The 27,870-nt window shown below is 37.7% G+C and overlaps 1 protein-coding gene across 8 annotated transcripts in view; it reads right to left on the minus strand.

The window, feature by feature from the left end:
* The window catches only part of LOC131573905 (coiled-coil domain-containing protein 91-like), a 136,395-nt gene that overhangs the window by 84,368 nt on the left and 24,157 nt on the right, over positions 1–27,870 (minus strand). For all 8 annotated transcript variants that reach the window (XM_058828269.1, XM_058828270.1, XM_058828272.1 and 5 more), the window contains exons 2-6: positions 19,839–19,881; positions 19,655–19,733; positions 12,649–12,806; positions 9,411–9,578; positions 7,280–7,384 (exon numbers count right to left, since the gene is read on the minus strand). In XM_058828269.1, the coding sequence (XP_058684252.1) occupies positions 7,280–7,384; positions 9,411–9,578; positions 12,649–12,806; positions 19,655–19,733; positions 19,839–19,868 (540 nt within the window). In that variant the 5' untranslated portion in view covers positions 19,869–19,881. The remainder of the gene's footprint in view (positions 1–7,279; positions 7,385–9,410; positions 9,579–12,648; positions 12,807–19,654; positions 19,734–19,838; positions 19,882–27,870) is intronic.

The raw sequence follows: 27,870 nt of genomic DNA on the forward strand, positions 1-27,870 counted from the left end.
AATTTAACAGGTAAAGGGCAATGAAAGAACAATCCTTCAAATTTCTCCCCAGAACATCATCCTGATACTTGCTATGCATCTTATGCCTCCAAGTGTATAAACAGGAAGTAAAAATTCTTTTAAAAGTACTGATTAATTTTGGCTAATATTGGCTAAGATTTACTGTTTTGGTTGTGTGTAATGCTCAGCTACTCACAATAATTTCGCTGTCTCAGATGCCTTACATTGAACACAAACAGGACTGCAGTGGACCCAGAGGCATGGAGATGCTTTGGCACCATTCCTTGTTTTTTTGGCACCATTCCCTGTACGCCACGTGACAGATAACTGTCCTACAAGCATTGCAACGTTTCTCTTTAACTGTTAAATCATCTTGTCTGGTACAAAGTTCATTAATAAACTATGAATGGCTGCAGAATGATGAAAATTTTATTGCTCATCAACCTGCTACACCTTTCAACTTACTTTTTCAATCTCTATTAAATTTTATTTATGTAACAGATAACTGGCCTGAAGTATTGTCTTTGCAGTACAGTTAGCTAAGCTCCTTTCTATACAGGTTTCTTTTTAGGTAAATTTTGCACATTTTCATTTTCCCCTCAAAAATCGAACACTACTCCTACATAAGCTAGAAAAACTTTGATGTGAAAAACTTGATGAGACAAGACTGGTGGTAAAGAACTCTAACCAATCAGTGCTAAATATATATGGGCATTTCACAACCTTCTTAAGTAGAATTACCATATTAAGTAGGAGAAATAGGATTAATCCCTCTCAATGTACTTGCTGTGAATGTGCAAATGAAGATATGCAGTAGCTGTCACAGACTTGTAACATACTGACCATAAATCAGTAAATACACTCAAATCCAGGATGTACTGGCATGAAACATATCAGGACACATACAAAGCAGTCAGGACAAAAAACCTGGTTTTAAAAAACTTGTTTGGCTAGTACTTACTTGCACACTAAGATAATATAAGTTATTTAAGCATGATTTTTTGAAAACTTTTAAAATCAGGGAGGCAAAGGAGACACATAAGTGTATAAAAATAAATACTTATTGGCACGCCCTATGACTGTAACTGAATATCAGATAATAAGGCAAGTCAGGCATCTCAAAGCTGTTAAATAACAGCACAACAGCATAAGAGAAGTATATTTTTAAAACAAAATTAGAATGCTTAGTCTTACATCCACTCTTCTAATTAATAATTTTGAAACAAGACAACTAAACAATTAATAAAATAATTGAAGTTCAAAAGGAAAACGTAAGGAAAAAGAGCAGAATCTTTCTATAATAGAAATAAAAAGTTATTTTACCTCATGGATGGAAAAATAATTTAGAGGAAAGAAGACATCAAAACTTGGGGGGAGTGGGGGTGGGGCACAAGAAGGTGGGGGGGGACCAGGCCAAAATGAAACAGCTCTGAAATTCTTAATAAATAAAGATTGAACAAAAATGAGTACCTGAAAGAAGAGTACAGAGAGTAACATTAAAAAAATTAAAGGTGAATAAATTAACATGAGTTACCTGGCACTCACTTGAAAAAGAGGTGGGCAAGGGATTGTTGCCATATCCATAAATACCTTTAACAGTTCAGCAAAAAGATGCACTGCTATCTGTTAAAGTGTCTTTTCTGAAATTCCCCCTTTTTCCATATTCCATGATTTTAAACCCTGCTGTGACCCGTGAAATTTCCTGGAATCTCATTTATAAATTTGTTTGCAGGTACAGCACATAAACTTTTTTTTCACACCTGGTTTTTTTTGTCATTAACATTCTGTCTCCTCTACGTCTGCACCTAAAACCAACCTAAATATTTTCTTAGAAGATAGTGTTTAACAGGATGTAAGTCATATATTAGTTTTGTAAGAAAACATACATTTTCTAGTACTCCAGCCATAAAAACCACCTACCTCCAAGACCTGTTTCCAGCCTCCTGCAGAACACCTTTTTTTCCAGGATCATAAATGCACTCTCCTGGAAGGAAAGACCAGGAAGGCGATGACAGGGTGTTGCCTTGTGTGTCAGGGAAGAGTTGGAATATGTGGAGCTCTGTTTTGGGGTAGGGGATCAGTGAAGGATTCGGGGGTTAGGATTAGCAGGCAGGCCAGCAAAATAGGAATTTCTGTGCCAGACAGTCTCCAGAGGGATGAGGCAGGTGAGACAACAGGAGGAAGCCTCATGTGATTCCTCACGAGGACCGTTTCCAACCCCAGAATCTGCCAGTGGGACAATGCAGTGATCCACAACACTCCTGGGGCACACAGATAACAACCCCCAGAACACAGGCAGCTGAGGAAGAATCCATGAGGCACTCCGTTGGACCCGAGCCTTAAAAACACGGAAAGATTCTCTGAGGATGTGAAGATCTGCCCTGATTGAAGAGACCATGAGATGGTGAGTTCAGGAGAAGGGCAAACCAAGGATCACAAGATTGGACTTGAGGGAAGACACCTTTGGCCTCCTTGGGATCTGCCTGGGACATGGGACACAACCCTAGAGAGAGGGCTCCAAAAGAGTTGGTTCCTGCTCAGGGATTATCTCCTCCAAACTCAAGAATGGTCTATAGGGACCAGCAGGAAGTCAAGCACAGGCAGCAAGAGTTCTGCATAGAGGAACATCACTAAATTCTGACAAAAAAGGGAAGTGGAAGCACTAACTACAAAAACGAGGAGACAGACACAACCAAATATGCATCCTGGTTTATGTGAATTTGTGTGATATATGGGTCAAATATATAAAAACTTCAAAAGCAACAAGAAATATTAATCAAAATAACAATAAAGTCATACCTCAGAGTTAAGAGGGAACAAACTGGCCCAAAATCTCAGGTTTACCATTTCCTATCTTTATATAACTGCATTTCAAGACTTTTCCTCACAATTTGAAATTGTATAATTTAAATGTGACATTTGCACAGGTACTGAAATCAAAAATTTCCCAAAACATCAACAGCTATGGAAATACATAAATGAAACAAGCTCTAGCACCAGCAATGCTGGAACTTAGGTTATTGCTACCTTTAATCCCAGCTTGGTGTTATAGACAGCTGGGGTGGTGGTGGAGTGCTGAGACCCTGCACCTCTCAGCTGCTATAGTGAATTCAGCTTTAGCCTTTAAAAAGGCTGAGTGAAATTCAGCTCTCAGTGACACAGAAGAAAGACAGAGCTTCACATCTCATCTCTTTGAAGGCTTTCATTCAGCTCTCTGCCCCAAGAAATGTCTGTACTAATGCTACCGGGCTAACAGAAATATGACCTTTTATCTCCTGCAGGTCAGGGCGTGTTAAAGGGAACAACCAGTAAGAAACACAGAACATGAACTGAATAGGATGCTGGACAGGTGGCTTTTTGCTTCACCACACCTGAGAAGGTGGCCAGCTAAGGCTTCTCCCCTAAAGAGAGTGGTGAACTGTATCCTAAATAGTTTCTTCCCTCCAAGGAAGGATGGGTGTATTGTTGGCTGGTTCACTATCCCCCACAAGGTGTTACTGCATGACCTAGTGAATTTCCTTTGAATCATTCTGTACTGTTCTGTTAATGTTTTCCTCAGAATAATCTTCCTCTCCTGCCTTTCTGAAACACCACTCAAACAAGAAGCCTATCTGACCCACTTTCTGACACACAAAAATGTTATGTAAAATGAAGTCACAGTACCAACCAATTGATTTCCCATTCGTTGCAAAAACAGTAATATTGCTACACAAAATAAGCATATAAAGTCCCTTTTTAAATAATTTTTTTTAAGATGTTCCCTAAAGTAAGGTGGAACAGAAACAAAGGTTTACAAAAGAAAAAAAAATTGATTTCATAACAACTACAGATTTGTACAGTTGGAAGAAGTCTGTATTCAAGAGATAAAAAAGAAGTTTATTTCAAAAAGAAGGGTTACACCACAGCAACAATATTGTTCTTTAGAAAAAAAAGCCTGCTTAGCTTCCAGAAAGGAATGATGATGGGAAAAAATGTGTATAAAAACAACTAGAATTTTCCAGTGGCAATGCAGCACTTCTTCAAATGTGACTGTGTGGTAAATCAAACAAATAGCAGAGAAGAGTATGAATCACTTCTCAGTGAATCACCAAAACCAGTTGTCTGTAGACAGACCAAACATCAGGGGCCTTATCAGCTAAATAATCTTTCTGGGCACTGCTTTCCCTTCTCAAATTAAGTATTCCATCAATGATTTGCAAACAGGAGAACATCACCTACTGAACAGGAATGTTAATTTTGCTATTGATGGTTTTCATTGTATTACAAATTGGGAGTTTTGTAGTTTCAAAATGCAGCCTTTGCTTGTTTCTACAACATACTGTAATGTGGCTACAGCAAAATTTTAGATTTCTAGGATTAAGTGACCACTAAGTCTGCATTATCTTCAAAACCTTGTATGATTTACTAGCACCAAATGACTTAAAAATATGTAGCAACTCACACCTAAGGAAGAACTGAAGTTTTAAAAGTTGAAATGATATATATATACTCTGATCAAAAAAAGGGAAAGATGTAAAACTGACATACCAGCCAAGAAAATATAAAAATCAGACATACATTTGCACCTGTTTCTCTCCTGTCTAAAATAACCAAGGAATTAAAAGGCTAAGATTGCAACTTTATGGTTGCAACACTGCACACAAGTCAAAACCCCTAAAATTACACTTCCCACAGCAATTTTAACTCAGTTCCAATTTGCAAGTAAAGAAGTTAGAAATATATTATGTTATTCTGCCTCTTAAATAGTACAAACACTGAAGCAGGAAAGTGGGAATCATAACTCTTATTTTATTATCTAATTTTATTAGCTTATAAGAATTCATATTAGCTTATATGAATTAATGGTCTTCAAAGAGACCATTGCATTAAATATCCAAACAACTCTATAATACTAGTTAATATCAATTTGTTTATTCTGTTTTTGATCCCACTGCTGCCCCTTCACTGTCTCTGGTTGTTGCACTTACATACAGAAATAATGTTAAGAATGTGAAAATACTACATGGTCTGTTCAATGTTGATTTTTTTCAAAGATCATTTTATTTAGATGAAACACAAAACTTTTTACCTTTAGGTTTTACACAATGATAAATGTGGCAATACTCTATTGTCACCCACTGGTTAAATGTTAACACTATACCAAAGATTTGGAATTCTGCCTTCCATGCTTAGGAATAGTGATTATCACTAGCCTTCAATTCTTCAATTTTCAGAACTACCAAATTCAGTTTAAAAGTTTTTCACACCTATTATGAAGAAAGTTTGTGACTAGTCCAGAACAAGACTTGCTTCATTAGAGTGGTAGTCCAGCTCAGTGAAAGTATTTTTATGTTCCTATCTTGCCTTTCAAAGTTATTATTTTTCTATACCAAAAAACCTAAAGCATATTTTATTGATGCAATTTTGTGAGAATAAAACTGTGATAACAAAACTGCCACCCTTGACTGAGGCAGAAACCAACAGGAAAAGACGTAAAGAAAAATTAGATTACTGACTTAGTTGACAAAGATCAATGAAATCTTCTTTCATAACTAAGCACAGTAATTCCTTCAAAAAAGAAAAGGGTCTTATCTAAATATCACCTTGTTAAAAATCTGATTAACTGACTGGTTTTGTTATATCTAGAGCAGCTTTTGAGAATTTCCTGTCACAAGTGCCAGAAGCCAGTTAATTGGTAAATATAAAGGTGTATGAAACAGTGCATGTTCATGTAAAAGGCAACTCGAAAAGTCTCCTGAGGCATTGGTTTTATATTTTTTACTCAAACATTAACACAGCAAATTCATTTAAAAGGAATTAAGTCAATGCACACCTACAGCTTTGGATGCTGGCATCAGTATCATTGGAAACGTCATCCTGAGAGTTCCCAAATCTGTGCCAGAGGCACCACTGCAGTCTGCTTTAAAGCTTTTCAGGTCAACATCACTAATAACCAGCCACTTCTACTGGAAAAGGCAGAGCTGGTGGGACAGACATCTGTCCTTGGGAGCTGCCAGCTCTGCTCAGTGTGTGGCCACAGGTGGTGACCCTTGTGTTGCAGGAGTCAGAAAAGAAAGTCAAAAGAAAATAAGAGCTTTAATAACAGAAGGTATCCACAATTCAAGTCTCATGAAAGTAACTTTAAAAGGCAGCTCTTAGAAGCAGGACTCACTTTCCTTCTCTGGTTTGATTCCGGCTGTACCCAGAAGACAACAAGAGGAAGCACATGAGCATTTCTACACAGTAAGTTAAAGGTTATGACTCTTTTATTGCCATTTTTAAAAGTTGCAGTACCTGACTAAAAGAGTTATGATACAGACTGATAGTTGAAAACCTCAGTAGCATTTCCACTATTCAAAATCACAGTGTTCTTCAAGCAGAAGTAAGTATTAACAACATAAAATCCACCCATTCTATTGTTTAGGATAACCAATAACTTTAACCACTATGGTACACCATAATTCATGAGGGTTTCAAGTTAAACTTCCTTTTATATCATGGTTAAGCAAACATTTCTTTCATTGAGTAAAGTGTTACACACAAAAAAGGAAAAAGAACAGTATTAGATAATTATATTACTGTAAATTCCAGAATATACTACTGTCAGGAATTCAAAACAAATTATTACAGCAACCCTTTAAGTACAAATGGGAAACAATGCAATAGCTATTAAAGACCATCCAGAGCAGCAAAAAAATTAAGTGAAGCTGAGTTACAGACACAAACTTCTGAAATGCTGGGAAAAAAAAGCTGCTTGCTTTGCTCTAACACTGGAAGATGACTGAAAACTTCAGTGAGAATTTTGTCTAGGATGTGAAACTTTACACATGTATTTAATTGAAGATGTTAACTTTTACAATGGAAACAATTCTAATTCCATTGTCTATCATCTAATTACACTACAGATTTTTATTATGCTGCATGAATAATTCCATATTGAAGTTAGGTAAGACAGCACAAACAATTGGCCATAGCACTCTAGAACATACAAGTTATGCTGTTTAACACAACTACTGAGAAAAGTGGTTTTCTTCTCTTCTGTTTTATGATGTAGACCCTAAAAAGGAAGAGTGATCTGAGTTACAAAAATATGGTTAGGCAAGGGGGATATTAAACTAACATTCCTGCTAATGTAAAATATCAGGCTCTGAAATTCTGAATTTTTCTCTGAAAAGGAATTCTTTAAATTCAAAAGGCTTTGAAGCAGGCCCACAGATGCCTAAAAGAATATTTGTTGGATATAAATATACTCTACACAAAACCCTCCTGAAAAACAAAGATACTGCAGGAAAGAAATTACCTGGAGTGTCTTGTAATGATCTTGATGTGGAAGCACTTTTTCTTTTTTTTCCTTCAAGAAATCCATTTCTAGCACATTATGTTTTTCCAGCAAATATTCCAATTCCTATAAAGTTTGTAAAATATAACACATGAAATTACAAACATTTGTGAATTGTGAAAATAGATTCATTCAACCATTCAAAATAATTTAATTTCTGGTAACTGTAGTATTTGCTGTCTTAGTTACCACAGAGATAAAGGGTTGTGCAAGAAAATTCTGACTGCAGTCTTTAAATTGAGACAGTATTTTAAAGTGTGAGGTATTTAAAATCCAAGGCATGTCCCATGTTTAAGGAATGACCCATAAGAAGTGGCCAAGGTGCCCTTAATAACATCCTCAAACTTCTTCTACACCCTGAAGGGTTTAGGCAGCTGGACCAGTTGGTACAGATCCCTTCCAACTGGAATTATTATATTTTATTCCAATTATTTTCATCTTTTTAATATCTTGCTCTTCCTTTCTGCTCTTGAAAAGAAGCATATTAAATGTACCGCCAGCAAATATTTTCACTGAAAAGACAGGAATCCTATGACATTTATGCATGTATAAAATGATCTCTACATCTCCAAAATGAATAAACTATAAAAATATTCTGGGATCTTGCAGATAGCCACTCTGGAAGCCTGCAAAACACGAAGCAACAGAGAGGAAGAATAACACCACTGACAAACTTAAAAATTATTTGCTGTACAAAGACCTAAAGATTTTTATTTTTCCTTAATGCAGTCATTGCTATTGTACATAAACTGCTGGCACCCTTTCAGTTGCTCAAGAGCAATTATTTCTCCAAGCCATGCAGGAAGCCAGTATAGAAACAAATGACCTCCCAGGTCACTGCACAGCTATTCAAACAAAGCTATTCAAACTGAGAGGGTCATGAGGAGGACAGAAAGAGCAGGTCTGCTTAGTTCAACCCTGCTTTTGGACAAAATAGTCAAAACAGTTTGAGAGATTCCAATGGTGAGATAGAAACAGATTGTGGAACACCAATCCAAAGCCCCTTTCTCCACCTGCCTCCTCTTCTGTATTCCTGCTTCCCTTCCAAACTTTCCTTCATACACTTAGCAAAACCAGCCCATTGCAGACCTCCTCATCCTTGGCTCCAGTTATTCACCCTCATTTTCATTTCCAACAAGCCGTTTGCTCCATCCCCAGCACAACTTGAGGCCTCCCAAGAAAGAGTATTAAGAATAATAGAAGTTAAACTCACTCTCCCATGCCTCAGTAACCTTTTGCTAACTCAGATGTGTAACTACAGGCACAGCTTGGTGCTCTTTTTGTATTCAGATCAGAAGGAATATGAAGAATTTAGCTACTAGGGCTCCCACCCCCCAAAAATCAAAACAAAGCTCATGCTGAGAAAGCTTGTATCTTTTTTTTTTTTTTTTTTGTCCTTTTTTTTTTTATCAGTTAGGCTAAAAAAGTGGTTTTTTTCCCTGGCACTTCAGAAAAATTCAGCCTAAAATAAGACACCAGACACAAAAAAAAGAAGTATTTTAGATACATTGAGTGGTGTGCCCAGTTCTGGCCAGTCTCTGGAGAGTATCTAGAAAACAGAGATGGGGAAGGGTTTGGAGCACAAATCTGATGAAAAAAGGCTGAGGGAGCAGTGGCAAAAACAGAGGTTTGAAGGGACCTTATCTCTTGTAGGCAGGTGGGGGTCAGGCTCTGCTCCCAAGGAACAAGGGACAGGACAAGAGGAAATAGCCACAAGTTGTGCCAGGGGAGGTTCAGGTTTGACATCAGGAGGAATTTCTTCCCGGAAAGGGGAGTCAGGCATTGGCAGGGGCTGCCCAGGGGGATGCTGGAGTCCCCATCCCTGGAGGGATCCAAGGAATGCCTGGATGTGGCACTCAGTGCTCTGTGCTAGTGACAAGGTGGGGATCATTCACAGGTTGAACTCAATGGTCTTCAAAGTCTTTTCCAACATCAATGATTTTATAATTCTAAATTTGACCAGTTTCTGTGGAACTTGGCAAACTTCCACAAAAAAATGAATTTCAAATGAATTTTAAACCTTTTCCAGCTCCACCTATATTTAATTCCTATATAAATTCCAAGTGTTTTCCTTCAAAAAGACTATTCATACCTGTTTGATTTTTAGTTTTTCTTTCTCAGCACTGCAAAGCTTGATTTCGAGGTTTGCAACCGCTTGTTGAAGGCAGCTCTTGGGTTCATTTGTTCTCTTTATCTCAACATCAGCTAAAGTCTTGTCTTCAATTACATTTGAAGAGGCAACTGGAATATCTGCTTGAATCTAATTCATAGGAGAAAAGTGGAACTGAATCATCTCTCTCAATGCATCAGGGAAACAAACTCTCCTTGGATTAGTCATTCCACGTTTTCACCCAGTGCACACTGCTAACAGTGGTCACAGAAAGGGCATACAGAGGGTTTATGCTAAAAGAAATATCTCATCCTTAGGCTAGACTAACAAAATAAAAGTAATCCAGACATCTCTACAACATTTAGTTACTGCTATTTCAGTAGACTGGGGAAGAACAGAAAACAAGTGAAACACTGATGGGTAAGCCCACACTTTCAGAAAAGAACACAAATAAATTAGGTGATGTTTAAAACATTTTGTGGTAAAATTGACAAAAGTCAAAGCTTTATTTCTTCCCTCTTAAAAAAAATATTTTTTTTTTTATTTAAAAAGAGGGGTCAAATAATTGTTCATTTTGCAGCAAACAACTCCAAGAAAAAAGCTGAAAAATTAATTCAGCTGCCAGTTTTTAAACAATCTGAAATTGAGATTTGGATGGTGAAAGAAACATTAAAGAGGTTTGACTGATCTTACCTCATCCTCCCCCCTAGGACCTTTTATTCCAAAAATATACTCAGGTAATTCATTGACTTTCCAATAAATATCTCTCAAAGGACTCAAAGTAACAAACAAAACTAACTGAGATCTTGACTGTACATGAATATGTAAGATACAGCAGACAAAACAGGCAGAGAGAAAACTGCAGTTTGTGCTCTGAATTCTCCTGTAAGAAGCAAAGAGAAGCCATATGTGTCAGTTCCATTTCTGAGTACTACTCAAGATTAGAGTCTGGAACCACCAAAACCTGTGAGTATGGAACATGCATACAACATATAATAGCAAAGGATTTTTTAATATGAAGTCTCAGGAGGCTCTAGACATAGAATTATAAAAGAATACACTTCTAGCATTACCCTCTAATACGTATAAGAATATTTTATTTTAGTTTTCTGCCCACCATTTTTCTTTAATTTATTCCTTAGTGCCAAGTCAACTCCCTTTCAAAATAATGGTAAAGAATCTGCTCTCAACTCTCTCCAGTAGGACTTGCTAATAAAGTTCTTTAATTTGTACTATTTTCTGCATTACAGAGAATTTATGGAATAATGGGGTCTGTCAGTAGCTGAACAGAACAAGATGAGAAAAACTGAAACATGGACTAGAACTAGAATTTGCACATATGTTTAGTCTGAAGTAGCAAAGTGTATTTATTATTTTTCTGTAAGATTACCTAACTAAATGATTTTATAGTTTTAAAAAATACCCCTAAGCCTTAGTGCTCTGGAATAACCCAAGTGCTCTTTCCAGAGAATACAAAAGCTAAAATTGCTGGCCTAGCTCAAACAAGAAAGGTCAGAAGTTATTCACTGTTAGCCAAAATGAAAAAAGGCAGGATCTGTGGCGGCTGAAGAAAATCACTTTTTGATCATCCTGCCAGTAAAAGAAATTTACTTATCAAAACTTTGTCAAAAAGTCAGATGAAGAGCCTTCAACACAGAAAATTACCTGGCTGACGTCAGTCAAAAAAAGAAAACAAACACTCCTCCCTCTCAAGAAAAAAAACAAAAACACCTAACTTTTGGATTTATAAATTTCTCTGATATCATTTGCATCTGGGCACATCTCTTCTTCACTTTTTACAGGCTTTCCTCAGAACATTAGTCTGGGAGCAAACACAAAATAGTAACTCATTCATTCATTCATTCACAATTGGTGCCACAGTCTTTCTGGAAGTGTGAACATACAGATGCTCCTCAAAGGAATAGAATAAGACTCAAAACCAAAACCTGTATTTTGTGCATGTTGTTTAAACAGTTCTAAAGATAGGCATTTAAATCATCAGAAAACAAAGATCTGACTTAATCATGAAATTCAGCTTTCACCAGGCACAGCTCTAAGACTTGATGAAGAGTAAGAAACCAAGGAAGTGCTGAAAACAGGAGGGTTGGCAATTACAAAGAACAATTTTTTACAGTTTTTACAACCAAGACACTAATTGGTTAGTGAGGCAAGAACATTTTCTAATTCAAGTATATACTACTCCACATTCCAAAACAAGGAAGTTTACAATGAATTAACATATTCAATTGGGGGTCACTGCAATTAATGGCAAAAAAAACTCATAAGGGTAAATCTATTTGTCTCATCTGCAGCAGCTTTTGTGATTCTGATAAAATTCTTGTGATAATCTCCAGGCAGAAAGGCTTTTCCCTTCCTTGCTCACCTAGTTGTAAACTAAACATTTCCACACCCCAGAAAGAAACAAAGACCAGCTCTCAGCAGCACTGCAGCCCCAGGGAGAGATTAAGATCCCACAACTAGGACTGTGTCAGACCACCAAAAAAAACAAACCAAACCAAACCAAACCAAACCAAACCAAACCAAACCAAACCAAACCAAACCAAACCAAACCAAACCAAACCAAACCAAACCAAACCAAACCAAACCAAACCCCCAGCCTTAAATGTAATAGGGAAAAAATAAAGTGAAACAAAATAAAATGCAACCCTCATAAAATTAATTTGATTATAATTAAGTAAAGATTAAATGCTAATTCTCTAATCATAGAATGGTTTGGGTTGGAAGGGACCTTGAAGAGCATCTCATTCCAACACCCTAGCAGGGGCAGAACACCTTCCACTAGAACAGGTTGCTCAGAACCTCAACCTTGAAAATCCTAAAAACCTAGCCCTAAAACCACTTTGGGAAAACAGAAGACATATAACTACAGTTGTAATCTTTTCAGCTTTAACAGTAGCCAGTTGCGAGAACCTTTTTACTGATGTTTCTATTGGTGTTCCATACTCATCACCATCAGCATGCCTTTAATATCTCTAACACAGTAATCTCTCTTGCAGTTCATACCACAGCAGTATGGTTTCTCTCAGTTATAGGCTTCATAAATACTTTTAAATAATTTTACCTGAAAGCCTGCATCACAGAAATCCAAGGACCTTTTGCTCTTAAAAAGCATTTCAATCTAAATGTGTGCAGGAGAGATGAGATGCTGATGTTTAATATATTGAGTTCCTGCACTGAAGCTCAAAAATTGTGGGTTTACCTGTTCTTCAGGAACAGCTGGATTTATCACACTCTTGCCTGTTTGAACAGCTGTTGCCACATTATCACTTGATAAAATGAAGGAGTCAGAAGGAACCAGGCAGGAAGAAGGCACAGAGTGCTCCAGGAGAATATCAGGAGATCTATGGACTTCAGGTACTAGAAACAGAAAACACACATAATATGAAGAACCACCCAAAACTTAGTTCTGTTTCTGGAATCCATGCCTAGTAAAATCCATCAGAAGTCTAGTCATACCAACGTAAGGGTACATACTTCTTATAATCCAATTGCACTGAAGAGTAATTCCACACAGTGCCTGTGGTTTTCAGTAGTATCAACTTAAGGACATTCAAAATTGTAGTTACAATAAATTTAGACTTTTAATTTCCACAGAGGTTTTACAAGGCAACAGCTCTCAAACAGACCACTTGTAATTCTGTCTCTTTTGATTCAGACAGCCCTTCAGCTTCAGCATGATCTTGAATCAGTTTCAGTCAATGGGAAAAGTATATTTATAATTTCTCAAGTTTTATACATTTTAAAGTTAAAAAAATCCACAACTGTCTTAGAAGCCATATACAAAGACCTTGCCAAGACACACGATAAAACAGCTTTATGTTTCGTAAGAGGTAAAAAGGTAAAAAGACAACAAAGTAAATAACTCTCTAGCTAATAAACTTTAAGTGGAATTAACACTGGACTGAGAGCTCTTCCATACCAAGTTTCAGTTATGCCATAAAACCCCTAAACAGTGGATCAGCATTACCAACCTGGCACAACAGTAAATCTTGTTTTTTAAAAAGACATAAACTAAACAAACTAAATAAAAAGAAAGAAAAAGAGAAAGTTTTGCCTACATTTTAAATTTAACAGCAAAGTCCTGCAAACTTTGACATGATCAGCTCCGAGTGTTTATTTGCAATAGGCAAAAAAAGCACATCCAATTGTTTCAGAAAATGCAGCTCCCAATATTATTACAACTCTGGCAACATGTAAAAGATGCCACTAGTCTGGAGCAAGGCTCAGCCTCTGGATATCACTGTTAAATACTGCAAAAGTACTCAGCACAAAACAGTGTGTACAACTGGCCCCAAGGCATTCAAAAGGACACACTAATTCTTGAATCCAGGCACTCTCTGTCCCATCTTCTTCAGCTCCCAGTTCTAGGACTCAGGTATAACATAGAGGAACATACAAACCTCATCAAATGATAAGAAGAAAGAAAACAGACCATAAGGGAGAAAAGTGTCAGTAGGGTAACTGCAATGATAGAAGATTTGGACATGGCCAAAAAAAATAGGAAAAAAAAAAAATCACAGCTCAGCAGAAGATGGAAAGTTGGCTGAAAAGCCTAGAGGAGAGTACTTCAGCCAACAGAACAGGAACCAGTTTAGGTAACTGCATTTTAATAGTTAACTCTTCTCCAGAACCACAAACGAGTTTTGGCTTTCTTTTATGTATCTTAAGATAAAACTCCCCTCCCAAGTGTCTGCTTTCAAAGGCAGCTTCCTATAAAAATTACTTACTCTGCTAGTTCAAGTGGCAGTGAAATACATAGAAGATGATCTTTTTGTATCTAAACAAACATTAAAATCTCAGCTCTATGCTATCACTTAACGCCCTGAGTCTCAGTTTTAAATCAATTTCCATCTGAAGGATAAACAACTAAAATAATGTATCAGGCAATTTCTGACTGAGCAGGCAAGTGGTTCTCTTACTAAAACTGTCAACTCACATGGAAAAACTGAGCATGATCCTTGTGATGAAAATGTTCAGCCTTTGGTGCTATTAACATAGCACAGGCATAGTTCACATATAAATAATTTATCTCAAAAAACAGCCACAGAGCCTGGGTGTTGTGGTTTAAGAAAGTCTGGTTTTAAGCTAGGCGCAAGTTCCCCGGCTGCAGGGTGGTTACACTGGGAGGAGCCAATCAATAGGCTCATTTTGAAGAGCCAATCAGCTGCCTAGTTTGGAAGACTGACACCCAGTTAAACCACTCAAAAGAGCTAGCTACGCCTCCAAGGAAAAGCACATTTAAAGATTAACAGAGACCGGGAAAACTCTCTTGGCTTCCGGCCCTTGAACAGGTTGGCTTGGGCCAGCCGGGCATGGCCAGGTTGGCGCGCTGCCTGGCTGGGATTTCTGCCACCGCTGGGCCATGCCGCAAGGACTGCCCCAGGGCAGTGGGTGACTGCACAGCTGGGACTGCTCGACTGAGGTTGGCGCGGCTGGGGTGCACGGCCCAGGCTGCATGGCCAGGCAGCGCAGCATGACTGAGACTATTTCAGCATGGCTCACAAAATGAACTTTGCTTACACTGAGGCCAGGAGCAGCCATGAGGCCACCACTGTCCCAGGGCTAGGAGCAGCCACGTGGCTGGGGCCCCATGGCTGGGATTGGAGCAACTGAAGCAGTGCTGCGTGGCTACAGGTATCTTGGCATGACTCGTAATGGGCTTTGTTTGCTTAGCTGCTTTTAGCTGGCTATGCTGCAGACGGAAGGACAAAAGCAGCGGCAACAGTTTTTGGTTTTTTTTCCTCTTTTTCCCGGTGCTCTGCATGAAGGAAAGGCATGGGGTAGTGCCGGCGGCCGGCACAGCTTGCACAGTGTCGGCAGAGACCACATGACCAACAGCGACAGGCACGGGGAGCGATCTCCCCGATGCAGAGCCTGGATCAGATCAACCCTTCAGCACTGCAGAACTCCATAAAAAACTGTTTCAACTGATAAAGCTTAAGAAGAAATAAACCTACGGATACCAATTCTCTTCCAAATCAGAAGAAGGAAAGGGGAAAGACACATGGAGAAAACATGGGACTGTAAAGTCAGTAAAGAAGGAGTCAAATTCTAGATGTGAGGGGATTGAGGAGATGCCTTAGTTTTAGGCTGAAATTCTTTTTGTAAGGCTTTGGAGAAGATATAATTGATACATCAGACTCTTTTTTTCCCTGTAACTCATGAAATGCATTGGGGGGATGTAGCATTCTAACCACAGCCATGAACAGAGGCACCAGTGCTGAAATAAGCAGATGTTGAAGTAATTTTGATCCAATGATAAATTTGAACAGAGATAAATGAGAGAGATGAGAAAACTTGCCCCAGGAATAGAAGAAGAAAACCTGTTCTCAGAGATAGATTAAAAGAACTTTTGGTTTTGTGCTGGAACAGCTCATCCTTAAAAACAGCACCACAATAAGTTGACATGGTCCAGGAATGCAGCTGTGGGAAGGCTGTCAAAGATGGGAGGAACTTCATGATTGCAGATTTCCAGGCAGCTGCTATTTGTAGAAGTTAAAAACCATGAGAGAACTGTTTCTTGTGGAGAAGTCTCCATGGCATGGCAAGAGAGACTCCTCTCCCTAAGTGTACTGAAGAAAGACTATTCTAGAGGTGATAAACTGACAAAGTCCCAGGTTTTGTCTCTTAACTTTGTCAGTGGGAAAGAAAAGAGGGTGTGGGGGGAGGAGAAGTGTTCTGAAGATTTTATTCTGATTTTTCTTATTATTTTTCTTTAATTCTGTTGATAAAGTTTTCTTCGTACCCTTTTAAAGTTTGTGCTTGTCCTCCTTCTCCTTATTCGTATCTCACAGCGCAAAAATGAGTAAATATATTCTAGTAGGTGCAATGGCGTTTAGCCAGCACAAGACCTACTACACTGGGCATATATGAGGAATGTAGACTTGCTGAGATTAGAGCTTTAGGTGTTCACGTATTTTGGGGTGTCCAATCCTAGAGAGAAAACTCAATTTTTCAGGAGTTTTACATGGAATCTTCTACAATCAGATGGAGTTTTCAGTAGTTCTAATTATATTAATGAATGCTTTGCATCTTAAAGAGGAAAAAAAAAAAACAAACCAGAAACAAAATCCCCACTCCTTAAGGTGTCAAAATGAAACCTAGGAAATGAGGAGCAACAACTGGTGAGCACTTTTGAACATTGTGGTTTAAAATTTTCAACTAAACACATGACCTTGCAGATGACAAGAAAAGGTGGCAACTGTCCAAGGTATCATTCAAACATCTTTTTTACAAAGCCGCCTTTTTACTTCTCAGCAATGTTAAAGATTCATAAATTAGACATTCCTAGAATTACATGTGCTTTGTCTGTAATTTAAGCTCTCTTAATTCATTCCTCTTGCATACATACTGGTGTAATTGCATTTTAGTTCAGCTCAGAATTTGCTTATAAAGAGAACCCCATAATAATTCCTGCTTAGCATGCCTTAGTTACCCTAATGGAACAATTTCACACCCCCTGAAACAAAAACTTGCCTCTGTTGGAACTACCTGACCTGACTCCAATAGGCTAAATCTGACAGCCCTGAAGAATTTCCAAATAAATTTATTGTTCATTGATCAGAGCTGCAGCACTATAGGGAAAAGAAGCATGCACTCAATTATAGGTATATCAAAAAGTCATATGCTCGAGAAGGCTGAAATAAGATGCAGATATAAGGTATTTCCAGAATTGTACTTAAAAAGTATCTAATAATTTCTGAAGCCCTGGATTCTCAATATTAAGAATATTCTGTCATACGCTTGTATGCCAGAACCATGCAGTTTGTTAATAGAGGCAGAGATCAGGGACAGACTGCAGTCTTGCTAATGCAAGGAAAATTCTGTGTCTTTATGCTAGTAATGAAGCTCAAACAATTATTAAAATTCCTTGGGGGATCAGAAATTCTGAAACCAAAACCAGGTGGATGAACGTGAACTGTTAAATCAACATTCCATTGAGTCTTCTCCTTCGTACTGAATTTCAGAATGAAGACATCAAATATATCACATGGGTAATATTTGCTATGTGGATGTTACTTATATCCAGCAATTAAGACATAATTTATGTTATTAATTATATATAAAAATTAATATGTGAGCAGGGCTCTGAGCAAAAGACCATATGATAATTATTTGACATACTTCTGTAGAAGTATGCAAACTATTTGTAGCATAGTTCCCCTACATGTAGGTTTCAGCTGTTAAAAATAAAAAACACAAGAAACAAAACTAAATTTCCTTCCTCACCTCCCCTTGTGATATTACAGTTGTCTTGATATTACAATTCAAGGACACTTTCAATTATACTGTATACACTGAAAACTCTATCCCTGATCATTTTCAGTTCAAAGTAACATTCAGGTAGAAAGTTTGAGTTTAAAACTGGTTTTGTGTCCACAGTGGGAAAAATCACCCTGATGAACTCTCAGGATGATTTCTGATAACTCACAGCACAAAGCTCTTCCCCATATTTTATTCTTCCAAAGCCAAACTATTCTAGAAGAAAAGTAATTACATCTACTATCCTAGCATTCTAAATCTACAGCCACATGGTCCATACTATCAAAAAGACAGTAAGAAGCTGAAGACCAGTTTCAAGGGCAAAATTGCACTGAAATCACTGAGGCATTAGATATAATTTCTGAATTCTGCCTGCACAGTAAAAAAATATGGCCACAGGTTTCAGTGTATTTTTTCATAACTTCCAAACATCAGATATGTAGGAAATTCACAAGATGAGTAACTCCTCCTCTGGAAAGTTCATCAAATCTTGGGTGTATGCAATGGTATCACCCCCCAAATTTATCAAAATCAACTCAATAGCATCATAATACATATGAATTTTTCAGCAAGCCTTACTAAGAAATTTCTAAGATAAGACAAGAACATCTCTATATATAAGATAACATTGGGCAGACAATTCAGTTATTTCTATTATGAAAAACATCCATCTACAAGTCAAGTAGAAGCTGAAGAAATGCTTGACCAATCCTATTAAAACCTTGCCTATTGCAATAAACTAATTTATGCACAGCAAGATGTGCATGAAAAAGTCACAGACAGATTTTACAGTAACAAAATAACCAGAAGAGAGGAGTTTTCTTTTAATTTTGAAATGCTTAAAATACCTTGGTATAATATACCTTGGCCTAGGATTTCTGTGTCACTTAAAATCATACAAAAAACTTCTGTGTTATGTACGAATAATTTCAATTCTACACACTTTACAGGATTTTAATTGAGTCCACTGACAGACAACTGCACAGCTATATTTGATTTAATTTATTAAACACATTAAGACATCCTACTGAATTTAAGGAGTAGTTTTAATTATCAGTCAGAATGACAAGAAGAATAATGAAATTACTTGGAGAAATAGCCTTTCCTTAGTATTTGTTTTCCTCTGTTTCGATGACAAATAAAACTAATTACTTTGTAATAGATGAAAGCCAGAAATAAATTAATAAAAACATTTTAAGAACACGATTTATAAAGAGCTCATGTTGAGAAAAGTCCCTGCCTTATTTTGCATAATTTATCCTGCACAATACAATGTGGGTTGTTGGTTATTTGTTTGCACTGATGCTGCAAAAGTGATGTTTCATTTTGTGAAAAGAGTGAAATCTAGACCATAACAAAATCAGTAACACCTCCATAATCTTTTAGATCTACTCATAATACACATTTAACAATAAACTTTTATCAATTTCCTAAAATCCAGACAAGCACCAGGCACTTGTATACATTAATAAATTAGTTCCCTAATGTTTCTGCTTGAGATAAATATTTGTAATGTATTTTTCAACTATATAAATGGCGTAAGTAAAAATGATCATTCTCATCCCCCTCCCCTCTTCCCAAAAACAAGTAAAAGACTTCATCACAATCCTATTTTTAACTTTACTTTTTTTTTTTTCCAACAATTTGCAACAGATCTTCCACACTCAAAAGTAAAGAATATCCTTTGAATGAAGAAGTCCCATTCCTTTTCTACTGTATAAACTGAATTTCTCTTTCGTTCCTCAATAAAGTTTAGCTTCGAGAAGTGCAGCTTTCCAAAATAATTGCTCAAGAACATTCTTATGCTCAAGTTATGACTGCTGGCTATTATTTTATTGTATACTGTTTTATTGTATGTACCCTTCTAAGCATGAATTTTTACAGTGAGTATATAACGACAGCAATAGAATATTGAGATTTTTTTACAGTGAATATGTCAATACCTGTTGGAAATGCTGCCCAAGCAATAGCAGGTGATGTGGTCTGCTTTTCACCGTTTCCAAACTCGTAACTCTCTGCTGCCTGGAAACAAGAAGAAATTGTTACATATTTTACAAAATGCTATGAATCTCCATAAAATAATTGAAAATAGTTAAATTTCAAAGCAAAGTTACCCAAACAGCATACCTCAAATCCTCCAAAGTCATCATCATCCATCTTTTAGCAGGGTCTAGAATACAAAAGAAATCTGGATTTTAAAATATTTTCATAACCTCATCTCCCGCTTGCTCAGAAATGAACATTCAGTTCTTCCTTCCAGTCTCAGGTCCACAGCCTGCCTGATGTCTCCATCATTTGTAAGTCCTAAAACAGATCAAGGGGCCTAAATAAGAACTTTTTCACACAGAGGATGCAAGGCCAAGGACTGCAAGATCTCACTTAAGAAGTACCTCTTTATTGATGGAGTTAAATACAAAAAATTGAGTATTTTACAACTAAATTTGAATGACTTCAGGGGAAAACATAAGCACTGCCCATCAGTATAGTCCAATATCTTTTGAAAGCAAAAAAGCAGGAAAAGCTTTCTCATAGAGGAAAATGGGAAGATGTTACCTTAAAGTTATATCTAAAGATTTCAGGTATAGCAAACAGGTCCCCAGTTCCTCAACAAATGGTACAACAACCATCAGATAATCTAGTTTGGAGATATATATAGATATAGATATAGATATATATATATGTATAAAAAATATATATAAATACGTAAATATGTCTAGGAAATAGGATTTCTCACCACCAGATTCCAAAATTATTGGTTATCTTTGCTAATAAGGAAAATAACCTATCTTAATTCAGTCATGACCTACCATGGACCTTATATAGTTTTGTGTTTATGATTTAAAGCATAAAGAATATTTTCCATTGTTAAGTTGCTTTTCCAAATCAGCACTGTGATTAAATCCAACAAAGACTTCCTGCTTTTCCCATCTCTTCTTAGCTGTCTTGGCAACATCAGAACAAGCTGCAGCTTGGGACAAGCCTGTGGCAAATTTCTGGAAATTTTTCTGCCTACCACAGAGGTCCGTCCCTAGGTTTCATGGAGGGGCTGATTAAGATTTTACAAACTGATCAGCACTTTTGACTTGTAGCCCTGAATTCTGTGACATTTGGATATATTTATAGTTAAACTGCAGTTCCTTTTTAAAAAAGTCTGGCTAAGTTACTCGGCTAATGAAAGTTACTCAGGATATACAAATCTGTTGAAAGAAAGGTATTGGGTATTAACAAAATATATATACCTATAATTGTGAGATGTAAATTAAGGATGATCCAAAAAACCTTTATGGTCTTTATAGGATGTTAAAATGTTTATAAAGCTAATTGACTTCAGTTAAAACAGTTTATAGGCTGGATAAACTTTCATTAATGCAGAAAAGATGGAAAGGGACTGTTCACAAGAGACTAGGTTGAGACTGGATGTTAGGAAGAACTTCTTCCCTGTGAGGGTAGTGAGGCCCTGGCACAGGTTGCCCAAAGCAGCTGTGGCTGCCCTGTCCCTGAAAGTGTCCAAGGCCAGGCTGGATGGGGCTTGGAGCAACCTTGTCTGGTGGGAGGTTGTCCCTGCCCTGGGACTGGGTAATCTTCAAGTCCCTTCCAACCCACACCATTCTGTGATTCAATGATAAATCATCACCAGCACAGTGTAAGTAGAAATAGTTGTTTAAATTGAAGTATTGTTCAACAGTCTCATGTGGTATAAAAACTAAGTATCTTTTTAGGGACTATGAGGCGTTTTGTTGGTGTTGTGTCAGATGGGTTTTCTGCTGGTTCATTTTCCAAGAGAAAAAGAAGACAGTTGGGTATTTTTTCCATCAGTGTTAAGGTGAATAGGTCAAACATTCATGCACTCTATCAACATTCAGAGCTTTAATACATAGCTCAAGAATACAGCACATCTGTGCACAAATGATGGATGGAGACTGTGTGGACAGCACAAGACTGCAGGTGGATACAGCACAAATGGAGAATGTCACTGTATTCATGCCACATTCTGGGAAAACCACCCAAACTAGACTGGTGATTGACACAATCACTGCAGAACACAGTGTTCAGGTAGCAGGCAACGCAGTCAGCTGGAGAAAGTGAGCCTTTAGAAAGGCAAACAGATATTTTATCTACACACTCTGTATCACATCAACAAGTCCTACAGGCTCTACACAAAGCTCCTTCGAAGCAGATTTTCTCCACAGTGCATGAGACATTATTCCCATCATCTCAGAACTGGTTATGTCTCAACCAGGGAAAGTATATTCAGCACTGTATTTTAAAAACACAAACTGGAACAAGTTCAGAGGAGTTCAACAGGAATTAAAGCAATTTTGGAACGGCATGCTAAAAAGGAGAGGCTCTAAAAAAAATAAAAACCAAATAAAAATATGAAAAATAATGTTCTAAGAAGTGATTAACTACTTTGATTTCTCTTCAAATACAACACTGACCTGAGGCAGTAAAGACAGAAGGCCCTGTAAAGAAAACATGTAAGGATTTCCACTTCTCCTTCAAGAACATTTGTAAGAAACTATGCATAAATAAAAACAGAACTTTTGATAGAGAAAAAGAATGTAGGGCAGAAGAAAAACTGAAGAGCAACTGTTATTGAATCCATCATCTTTTTTATTGCATTTCATATACAGTTTTTAAAGTCTGGTAACAATCCCAGGATTATTCTGACCTAAGATTACCTTTACCCACAAATTTTAAACACAGACATTTTGTGGCTGTAAGAGCATGATTTATGAATTATTCCATATATCACTCCAATGGAATAAAAGATTAACAAACTCCAAGCAAGTCTCTGTAGTACCAACGGTGTTTTCACACCTAGCTGTTAATCCTGCAATTTCCAGTTTTTCACAAACCCCACAGGAATTCCAGGTGTAGTGGTTTTAAAGCACTAGCTAAAAAAAAACAAACACTAAAAACGTACTAATTTCTTGCTGTGAGATATGGATTAGAAGAAACGCAAAACAGGCTTAAAACTTAAAAGGAATAAAAAAAAAGTTTATTAACAAAACTACAAGAACAAGAAACGAGAATAAAACCTCCAGAAACCCTTTTTCCCCACCACCCAACCATTCCCTCGTCTAATTGACAACAGAGAGACAAAACCTGGTGGTTAAAGCAGTCCCAACTATATAGTAGTTTTTTCATCAGTCTTTGTTGAGAAAAAGAAGTTCTCCTTTGTCATTTTATGGAGAGTTCTTCACAAGAAAACTGTTTTCTCATGGCTTTCTATTCCTCTGCTGCCAGCTGCCCAGAAAACTCTGCCATCAGTCTTCTCCTCCCATTTCACACCACACTGAGGTGTGTTCATGGGCCATGAACTCAAGGGGTGTAATTTTAAAGATACGTTATTTAAAGGCAGAGGTTTTCTTCATCTGTCTCTGTGATAATTTATGGGAACAAAAATTTTCTCTTTTTCTCTTGGGGGCCACAAGTCTTCAGCAACTCTCACTTCTCTTTTTCTGTTCCAGCATCTCATAGGATCACAACTACTTCACCATTTACTCAGCTTCATCAATGGATACTTTTGCTCAGATCTACACTTTGAAATACTTCATTTCCCCCAAAATACTCTTTTATGAATTAAAGGAGTTTTTTCAGAACATTATTGTCCATCTCCATAGCTTTAACAAAATAATATTTCAGCTTATTAAAGCATCTCCTTTTTCTCTTCCCATCTGAAGCTTAATTATTTTTTTCACTACCTCTGATAGTTCATGTTGTCTGTCTACATGTTGATCACTTTCACGTTCTTTTCTCTGGAAAAAATATTAAATCTGCAGGTCTCATCTGGGTAGTGAAACAGTTAAAATCTGGCTCAAGCTGCAGCAGGTATACATGGTGTCAGATTCAGCTCAGCAGCACTGGAAAAGCAGCAGACGCTGTTTTTTCCAGCCTGCGGCCATCTGTGTGAGCAGTGGAGGCGAGCAGCCATGGCCTGCTCCACCCCAGGGCCGGGGTCCATGGCAGAGCACAGCCCCAGCCTGGGAGGAAGGAAAGACCCACAGGCTCCATCCCCTCTGCCCGGGAACTGTGGCAGGCCGAGCCCAGCCCCCACTGGACCACATGGCTGGGGAGGGGGGAAACAGGAGCTAGCTGGAATTTTGTTACCTTTCAAAGCCGGAAACTAAGAGAGAACGAAATTCCCTGGCTCAGGTGTTAAAGGATGGTGTTCACAGGTTGATCTCACTTTTCAATGGTCAAAACTACTGTCAATTCTAAGAAATGGCCAGTTATTGGCCAGGAGAAAAAACTCCCATCAGCCTCCAGCAGCCTGAACTTCTGTGTTTCCTACTTTTTTTTTTAAAATCCAATCTATCACACCAGGCTAAGTGATTCTCCCCCAGGTGAGAGAATTCTAGGTCTGTTTGCTCTTTGGGTGTGTATAACATATTTTCATACAAACACATGCACCTTGGTTTCAAAATGAAATCATGATTTGTTTCCATGCTTTGTTTGCTGTGGACAAAAAAAACCCCACAATCTAAAAATACCAGAAACTGGCAAACTCAGTGTGTTTCACAAATATACAGGCAGCATATTAGGATAGAAAGCATGGAATAAATCCTTAGGGATGCTGATATAAGGCACCTCAAAAACTCAAAGGATGAGATTCTCTTCAAAGAGTGCAAGAGTTTTTGTTAGGATACATCTTTCCCAAAATATGATCTCTTTTTGCATAAAAGGGGAGCCTTCTACAGGGAAAAGGGCTACACCAATGTTACAGGAGCTGTTTAGAAAAAGAAATAGGAGACATTCACAGTCCTCAGAGTACATGTGCTTTTAGCTCTAAAAATGTATCAACAATTCATTATAAATTTAACCGATAATGCCGAAAATATGAACAAATACATAATTTCTCAATCTTATCCCTTATTCTCATGATGGAAATGCATTTCTGGTACAAGTAACAGCAGTAGCATAACACCTCTCCTTAGAACTGCAATGAGCTTGGGAGCAAATTCTTTTAATTAATCATCTATTCCAAACTGGGGAATCAGACTTTTCTTTCCTCATAGGGCAGGAACATTATTTGTGGCACCAGAATAGGAAAGAATACATTAAGTGCTGACAATCTTCAGGATTTGAAAAATAACAGAAAAAGACAAAAAAACCCACACAGTCTTACGATGACTAAATGTGGTCTCCTGAAATATGCCCAATACTGGAATTAAGTAACTGCAAAATTGGGCAACAAGAAGCCAACCTCAAAATTACAGAGTCATAAAAATTATGGTTGGAAACATAGACACTGTAGGTTATCCAGCCCAGGTAATTTCCAAAATATTACAGTTCTCAGTCATGTCCTAAAAGGCTTGAGAAGCTCTCCAGTCACATGCTGTGAAAAGAAGGAAACTTGCCATGGTCAATGAATATGCAAGCCACTTAATTTTGAGTAGGTTTTATCAACAAGTTTAATCCACCAAATGGAACAATAACTTCTGCCAAAATTCAGACCAGCAGGTCATCCAACCCAAGCTCCTGCTCAAAGCAGGGTCAACACTGCATTTCAGATGAAGTTGCTCAAGAGTTTTTCCTGCATGGCTGGTAAGGCTTCATGATGAATTTATTCAGATTGGTGTGCATACTTGAGATGCTCACAAGCTTTCCTGTGCCAAAAACAGTCACCAAAGCCTGGCCAGCAGCTTAAAACAGGTCAGGAGAACTTTGTGAAATGTGCTTACCTAACAGACACACCAAAAGCATGTTTTTATACACAGGAAGATCAAGAGCCAAGCCGTTCCCAAGAAGTTAAGGCAAAAAAATGTAAGCTGGCACAAAATAGGCCTTTTTCCCCATTCCAACAGTTAGGGGGAGAAAGAACATTGTAATTCCATCAGAAATCCTGGTATTCTTCATATCCAAAAGGCAAAAGTGGTGTCAAGACCAAATGGTGAATTAGGAAAAATTCCTCATTCACATCCACCTCTGGTTAATGAGAATTCAAATTAATCAAGTCCTGATCCATTACTTGATAATCTAAAATTGTCTAGATTTGTAACAGAGAACTGATTCTGCCATGTGCAATCAAATAACTTCTGTATAACCTGGCCTGTAAGTTTGAGACCAAATTTTGTACATTTTAATGGAACAACTGACAGAATATATTGCTATTTGTTTTGCCAGAATGGTGTGTGTGGAGCTGCCTGAGGATGGGGCTGCTGTATTGTTATTTCCGGCAAACCCCAGGGGTGGGTAAATCCTATTTATGACAAACTATCAGTTTTACTTTTATTCTTATTTCCTAAATGCCTCATCCAATGTGTTCAGTCCAGAACAAGCTTATTAGCTGTTCCTTTATTGAACACAGACCACAGCATTTGAAGAATATATCTTTGGCTGAAACTGTAGGATCCAAAAAGTCTACCCAGGGTAAGCATGAGATAAAAAAGCAAAGCAAAAAACAAACAACAAAACAAAAAAAACCTCCAATAAAACAAAACTAAAAAGTAGTAATTTAGAAAGCATGTACAGTGGCAATACCTCTGTGATAAAGAGCAGAGCAGATAAATTTCTGTATGAACAAGATCTAACCGGCCGACATGCACTTTTCCCCATGGCTCTTTCACCAAAACTCCAAGTACAAATTTTAAAACTGGAACAAACTTTCTTCTTTTTACCGAGGTGATACAGGCTCTTCTCCCGATCCATACCAATCACAGCTGTAGGATAAACATTTGGCATCTTAAAAACTTACAGTAGCTATCAAGCCATTAACTGGAAAAATTTAATTACCGAATACACATATCCCAAAGGACACCTAGCTCAAGAAAGACCAGAATATGAATGTACAGCTTAATGGAAACTAAAATATATTTAGAGCATTTGTAAAATTTCCTAAAGAAGAAAAACCGCCTCAAGAATTCTGCATGCTGGGTGTCCTACCCCATTGTAAGACAGTGAAAACTGGGCAACACCAAAATATCAGTGCTCTCCATCACGTTCCAGAGTGGATTCCATGATAAAAAGGGACATGTGGGAAATCTCCCTTGCCAGGAAGCAGAGTGCTGGTCAGCTCCCAGAGTGAAAGGCACAGTGACAGGGCTGTTAGCACCTTCATTTTAACAGGGGACAGAAGCCTGCCCACCTACACAGTGAATTAAGGTACTTCAAGGTTATGGGGGAAAAAAAAGACTACACAGAACATGTCACAGCAATTTTCCCCTGGGAACGAAGGCTTGTTCATTTAGCCTGGAGAAAAAGAGACTCAGGGGGGACATTATCAGTCTTTACCACTCACTGATAGTAGGAGGGTACAACCAGGTGAGGGTCAAGCTCCTCTCTGATGTACAAAGTAATAGGAGAAGAGGAGATGGCCTCCAGCTGTGCCAGGGGAGGTTTAGATTGGATAACAGGGAAAATTTATTCAGCAGAAGTGTTGTCAAGCAATGGAACAGGCTGCTCAGGGATGTGTTTCAATCACAATCCCTGGAGGTATTTAAAAGACGTGTAGATCTGGCACCTGGGGATGTGGTTCAGGGGTGGACTTGGCAGTGGGAGGTTAATGGTTGGACTCCATGATCCTGAAGGTCTTTTCTAACCTAAATTATTCTATTATTTCACTGTGAGTACCAACTCAATAAACACTTAGTACATTATAATAATATTAAAACTTTTCTAATAGAAAAATGGAAAAAACAAAAAAGTCAGCAGTTGCAAACCCACCTATTTTACAGAAGTAGTTGCTTATATTACAATTGATTCTACTCAAGTCTATAGTACTTTTAAGAAAAATGAAAGCTTGGGCCACTGTAACAAATTTTCTTCCACAGCCCAAATAAAGCAGCACATTATTAAAGGAATCACAATTTAGTTTGCAAAGCTTCTCAGCACAACTCATGAGACCCAATCCAAAAGCAAGACCAGCTCAGGCACTGCCTAAAGCCACACACAGTCAAGTTTAGAATATATGCAAGGACTGAGACTTCAGTATAAGAAGGAGCAGCAGTCAAGCACTGGAGCAAGCAGAATTTTCTTTTCCTATTCATCTTTCTGGTCTACCCGTTGATCCATTTATTCTGAAGAGTTTCCAGAAGGTTTCAATGCTTAGAGAACAGCACATTAAGGAATTTGACAATAAAAGTCAAGGATCAATTTACACAAAATAGAATTTGTAAACCAAATGACAATACCTCAAATTCTTCTATCAATTCCT

Source organism: Poecile atricapillus, chromosome Z (assembly GCF_030490865.1).
Source record: "Poecile atricapillus isolate bPoeAtr1 chromosome Z, bPoeAtr1.hap1, whole genome shotgun sequence".
NCBI lineage: Eukaryota > Metazoa > Chordata > Aves > Passeriformes > Paridae > Poecile > Poecile atricapillus.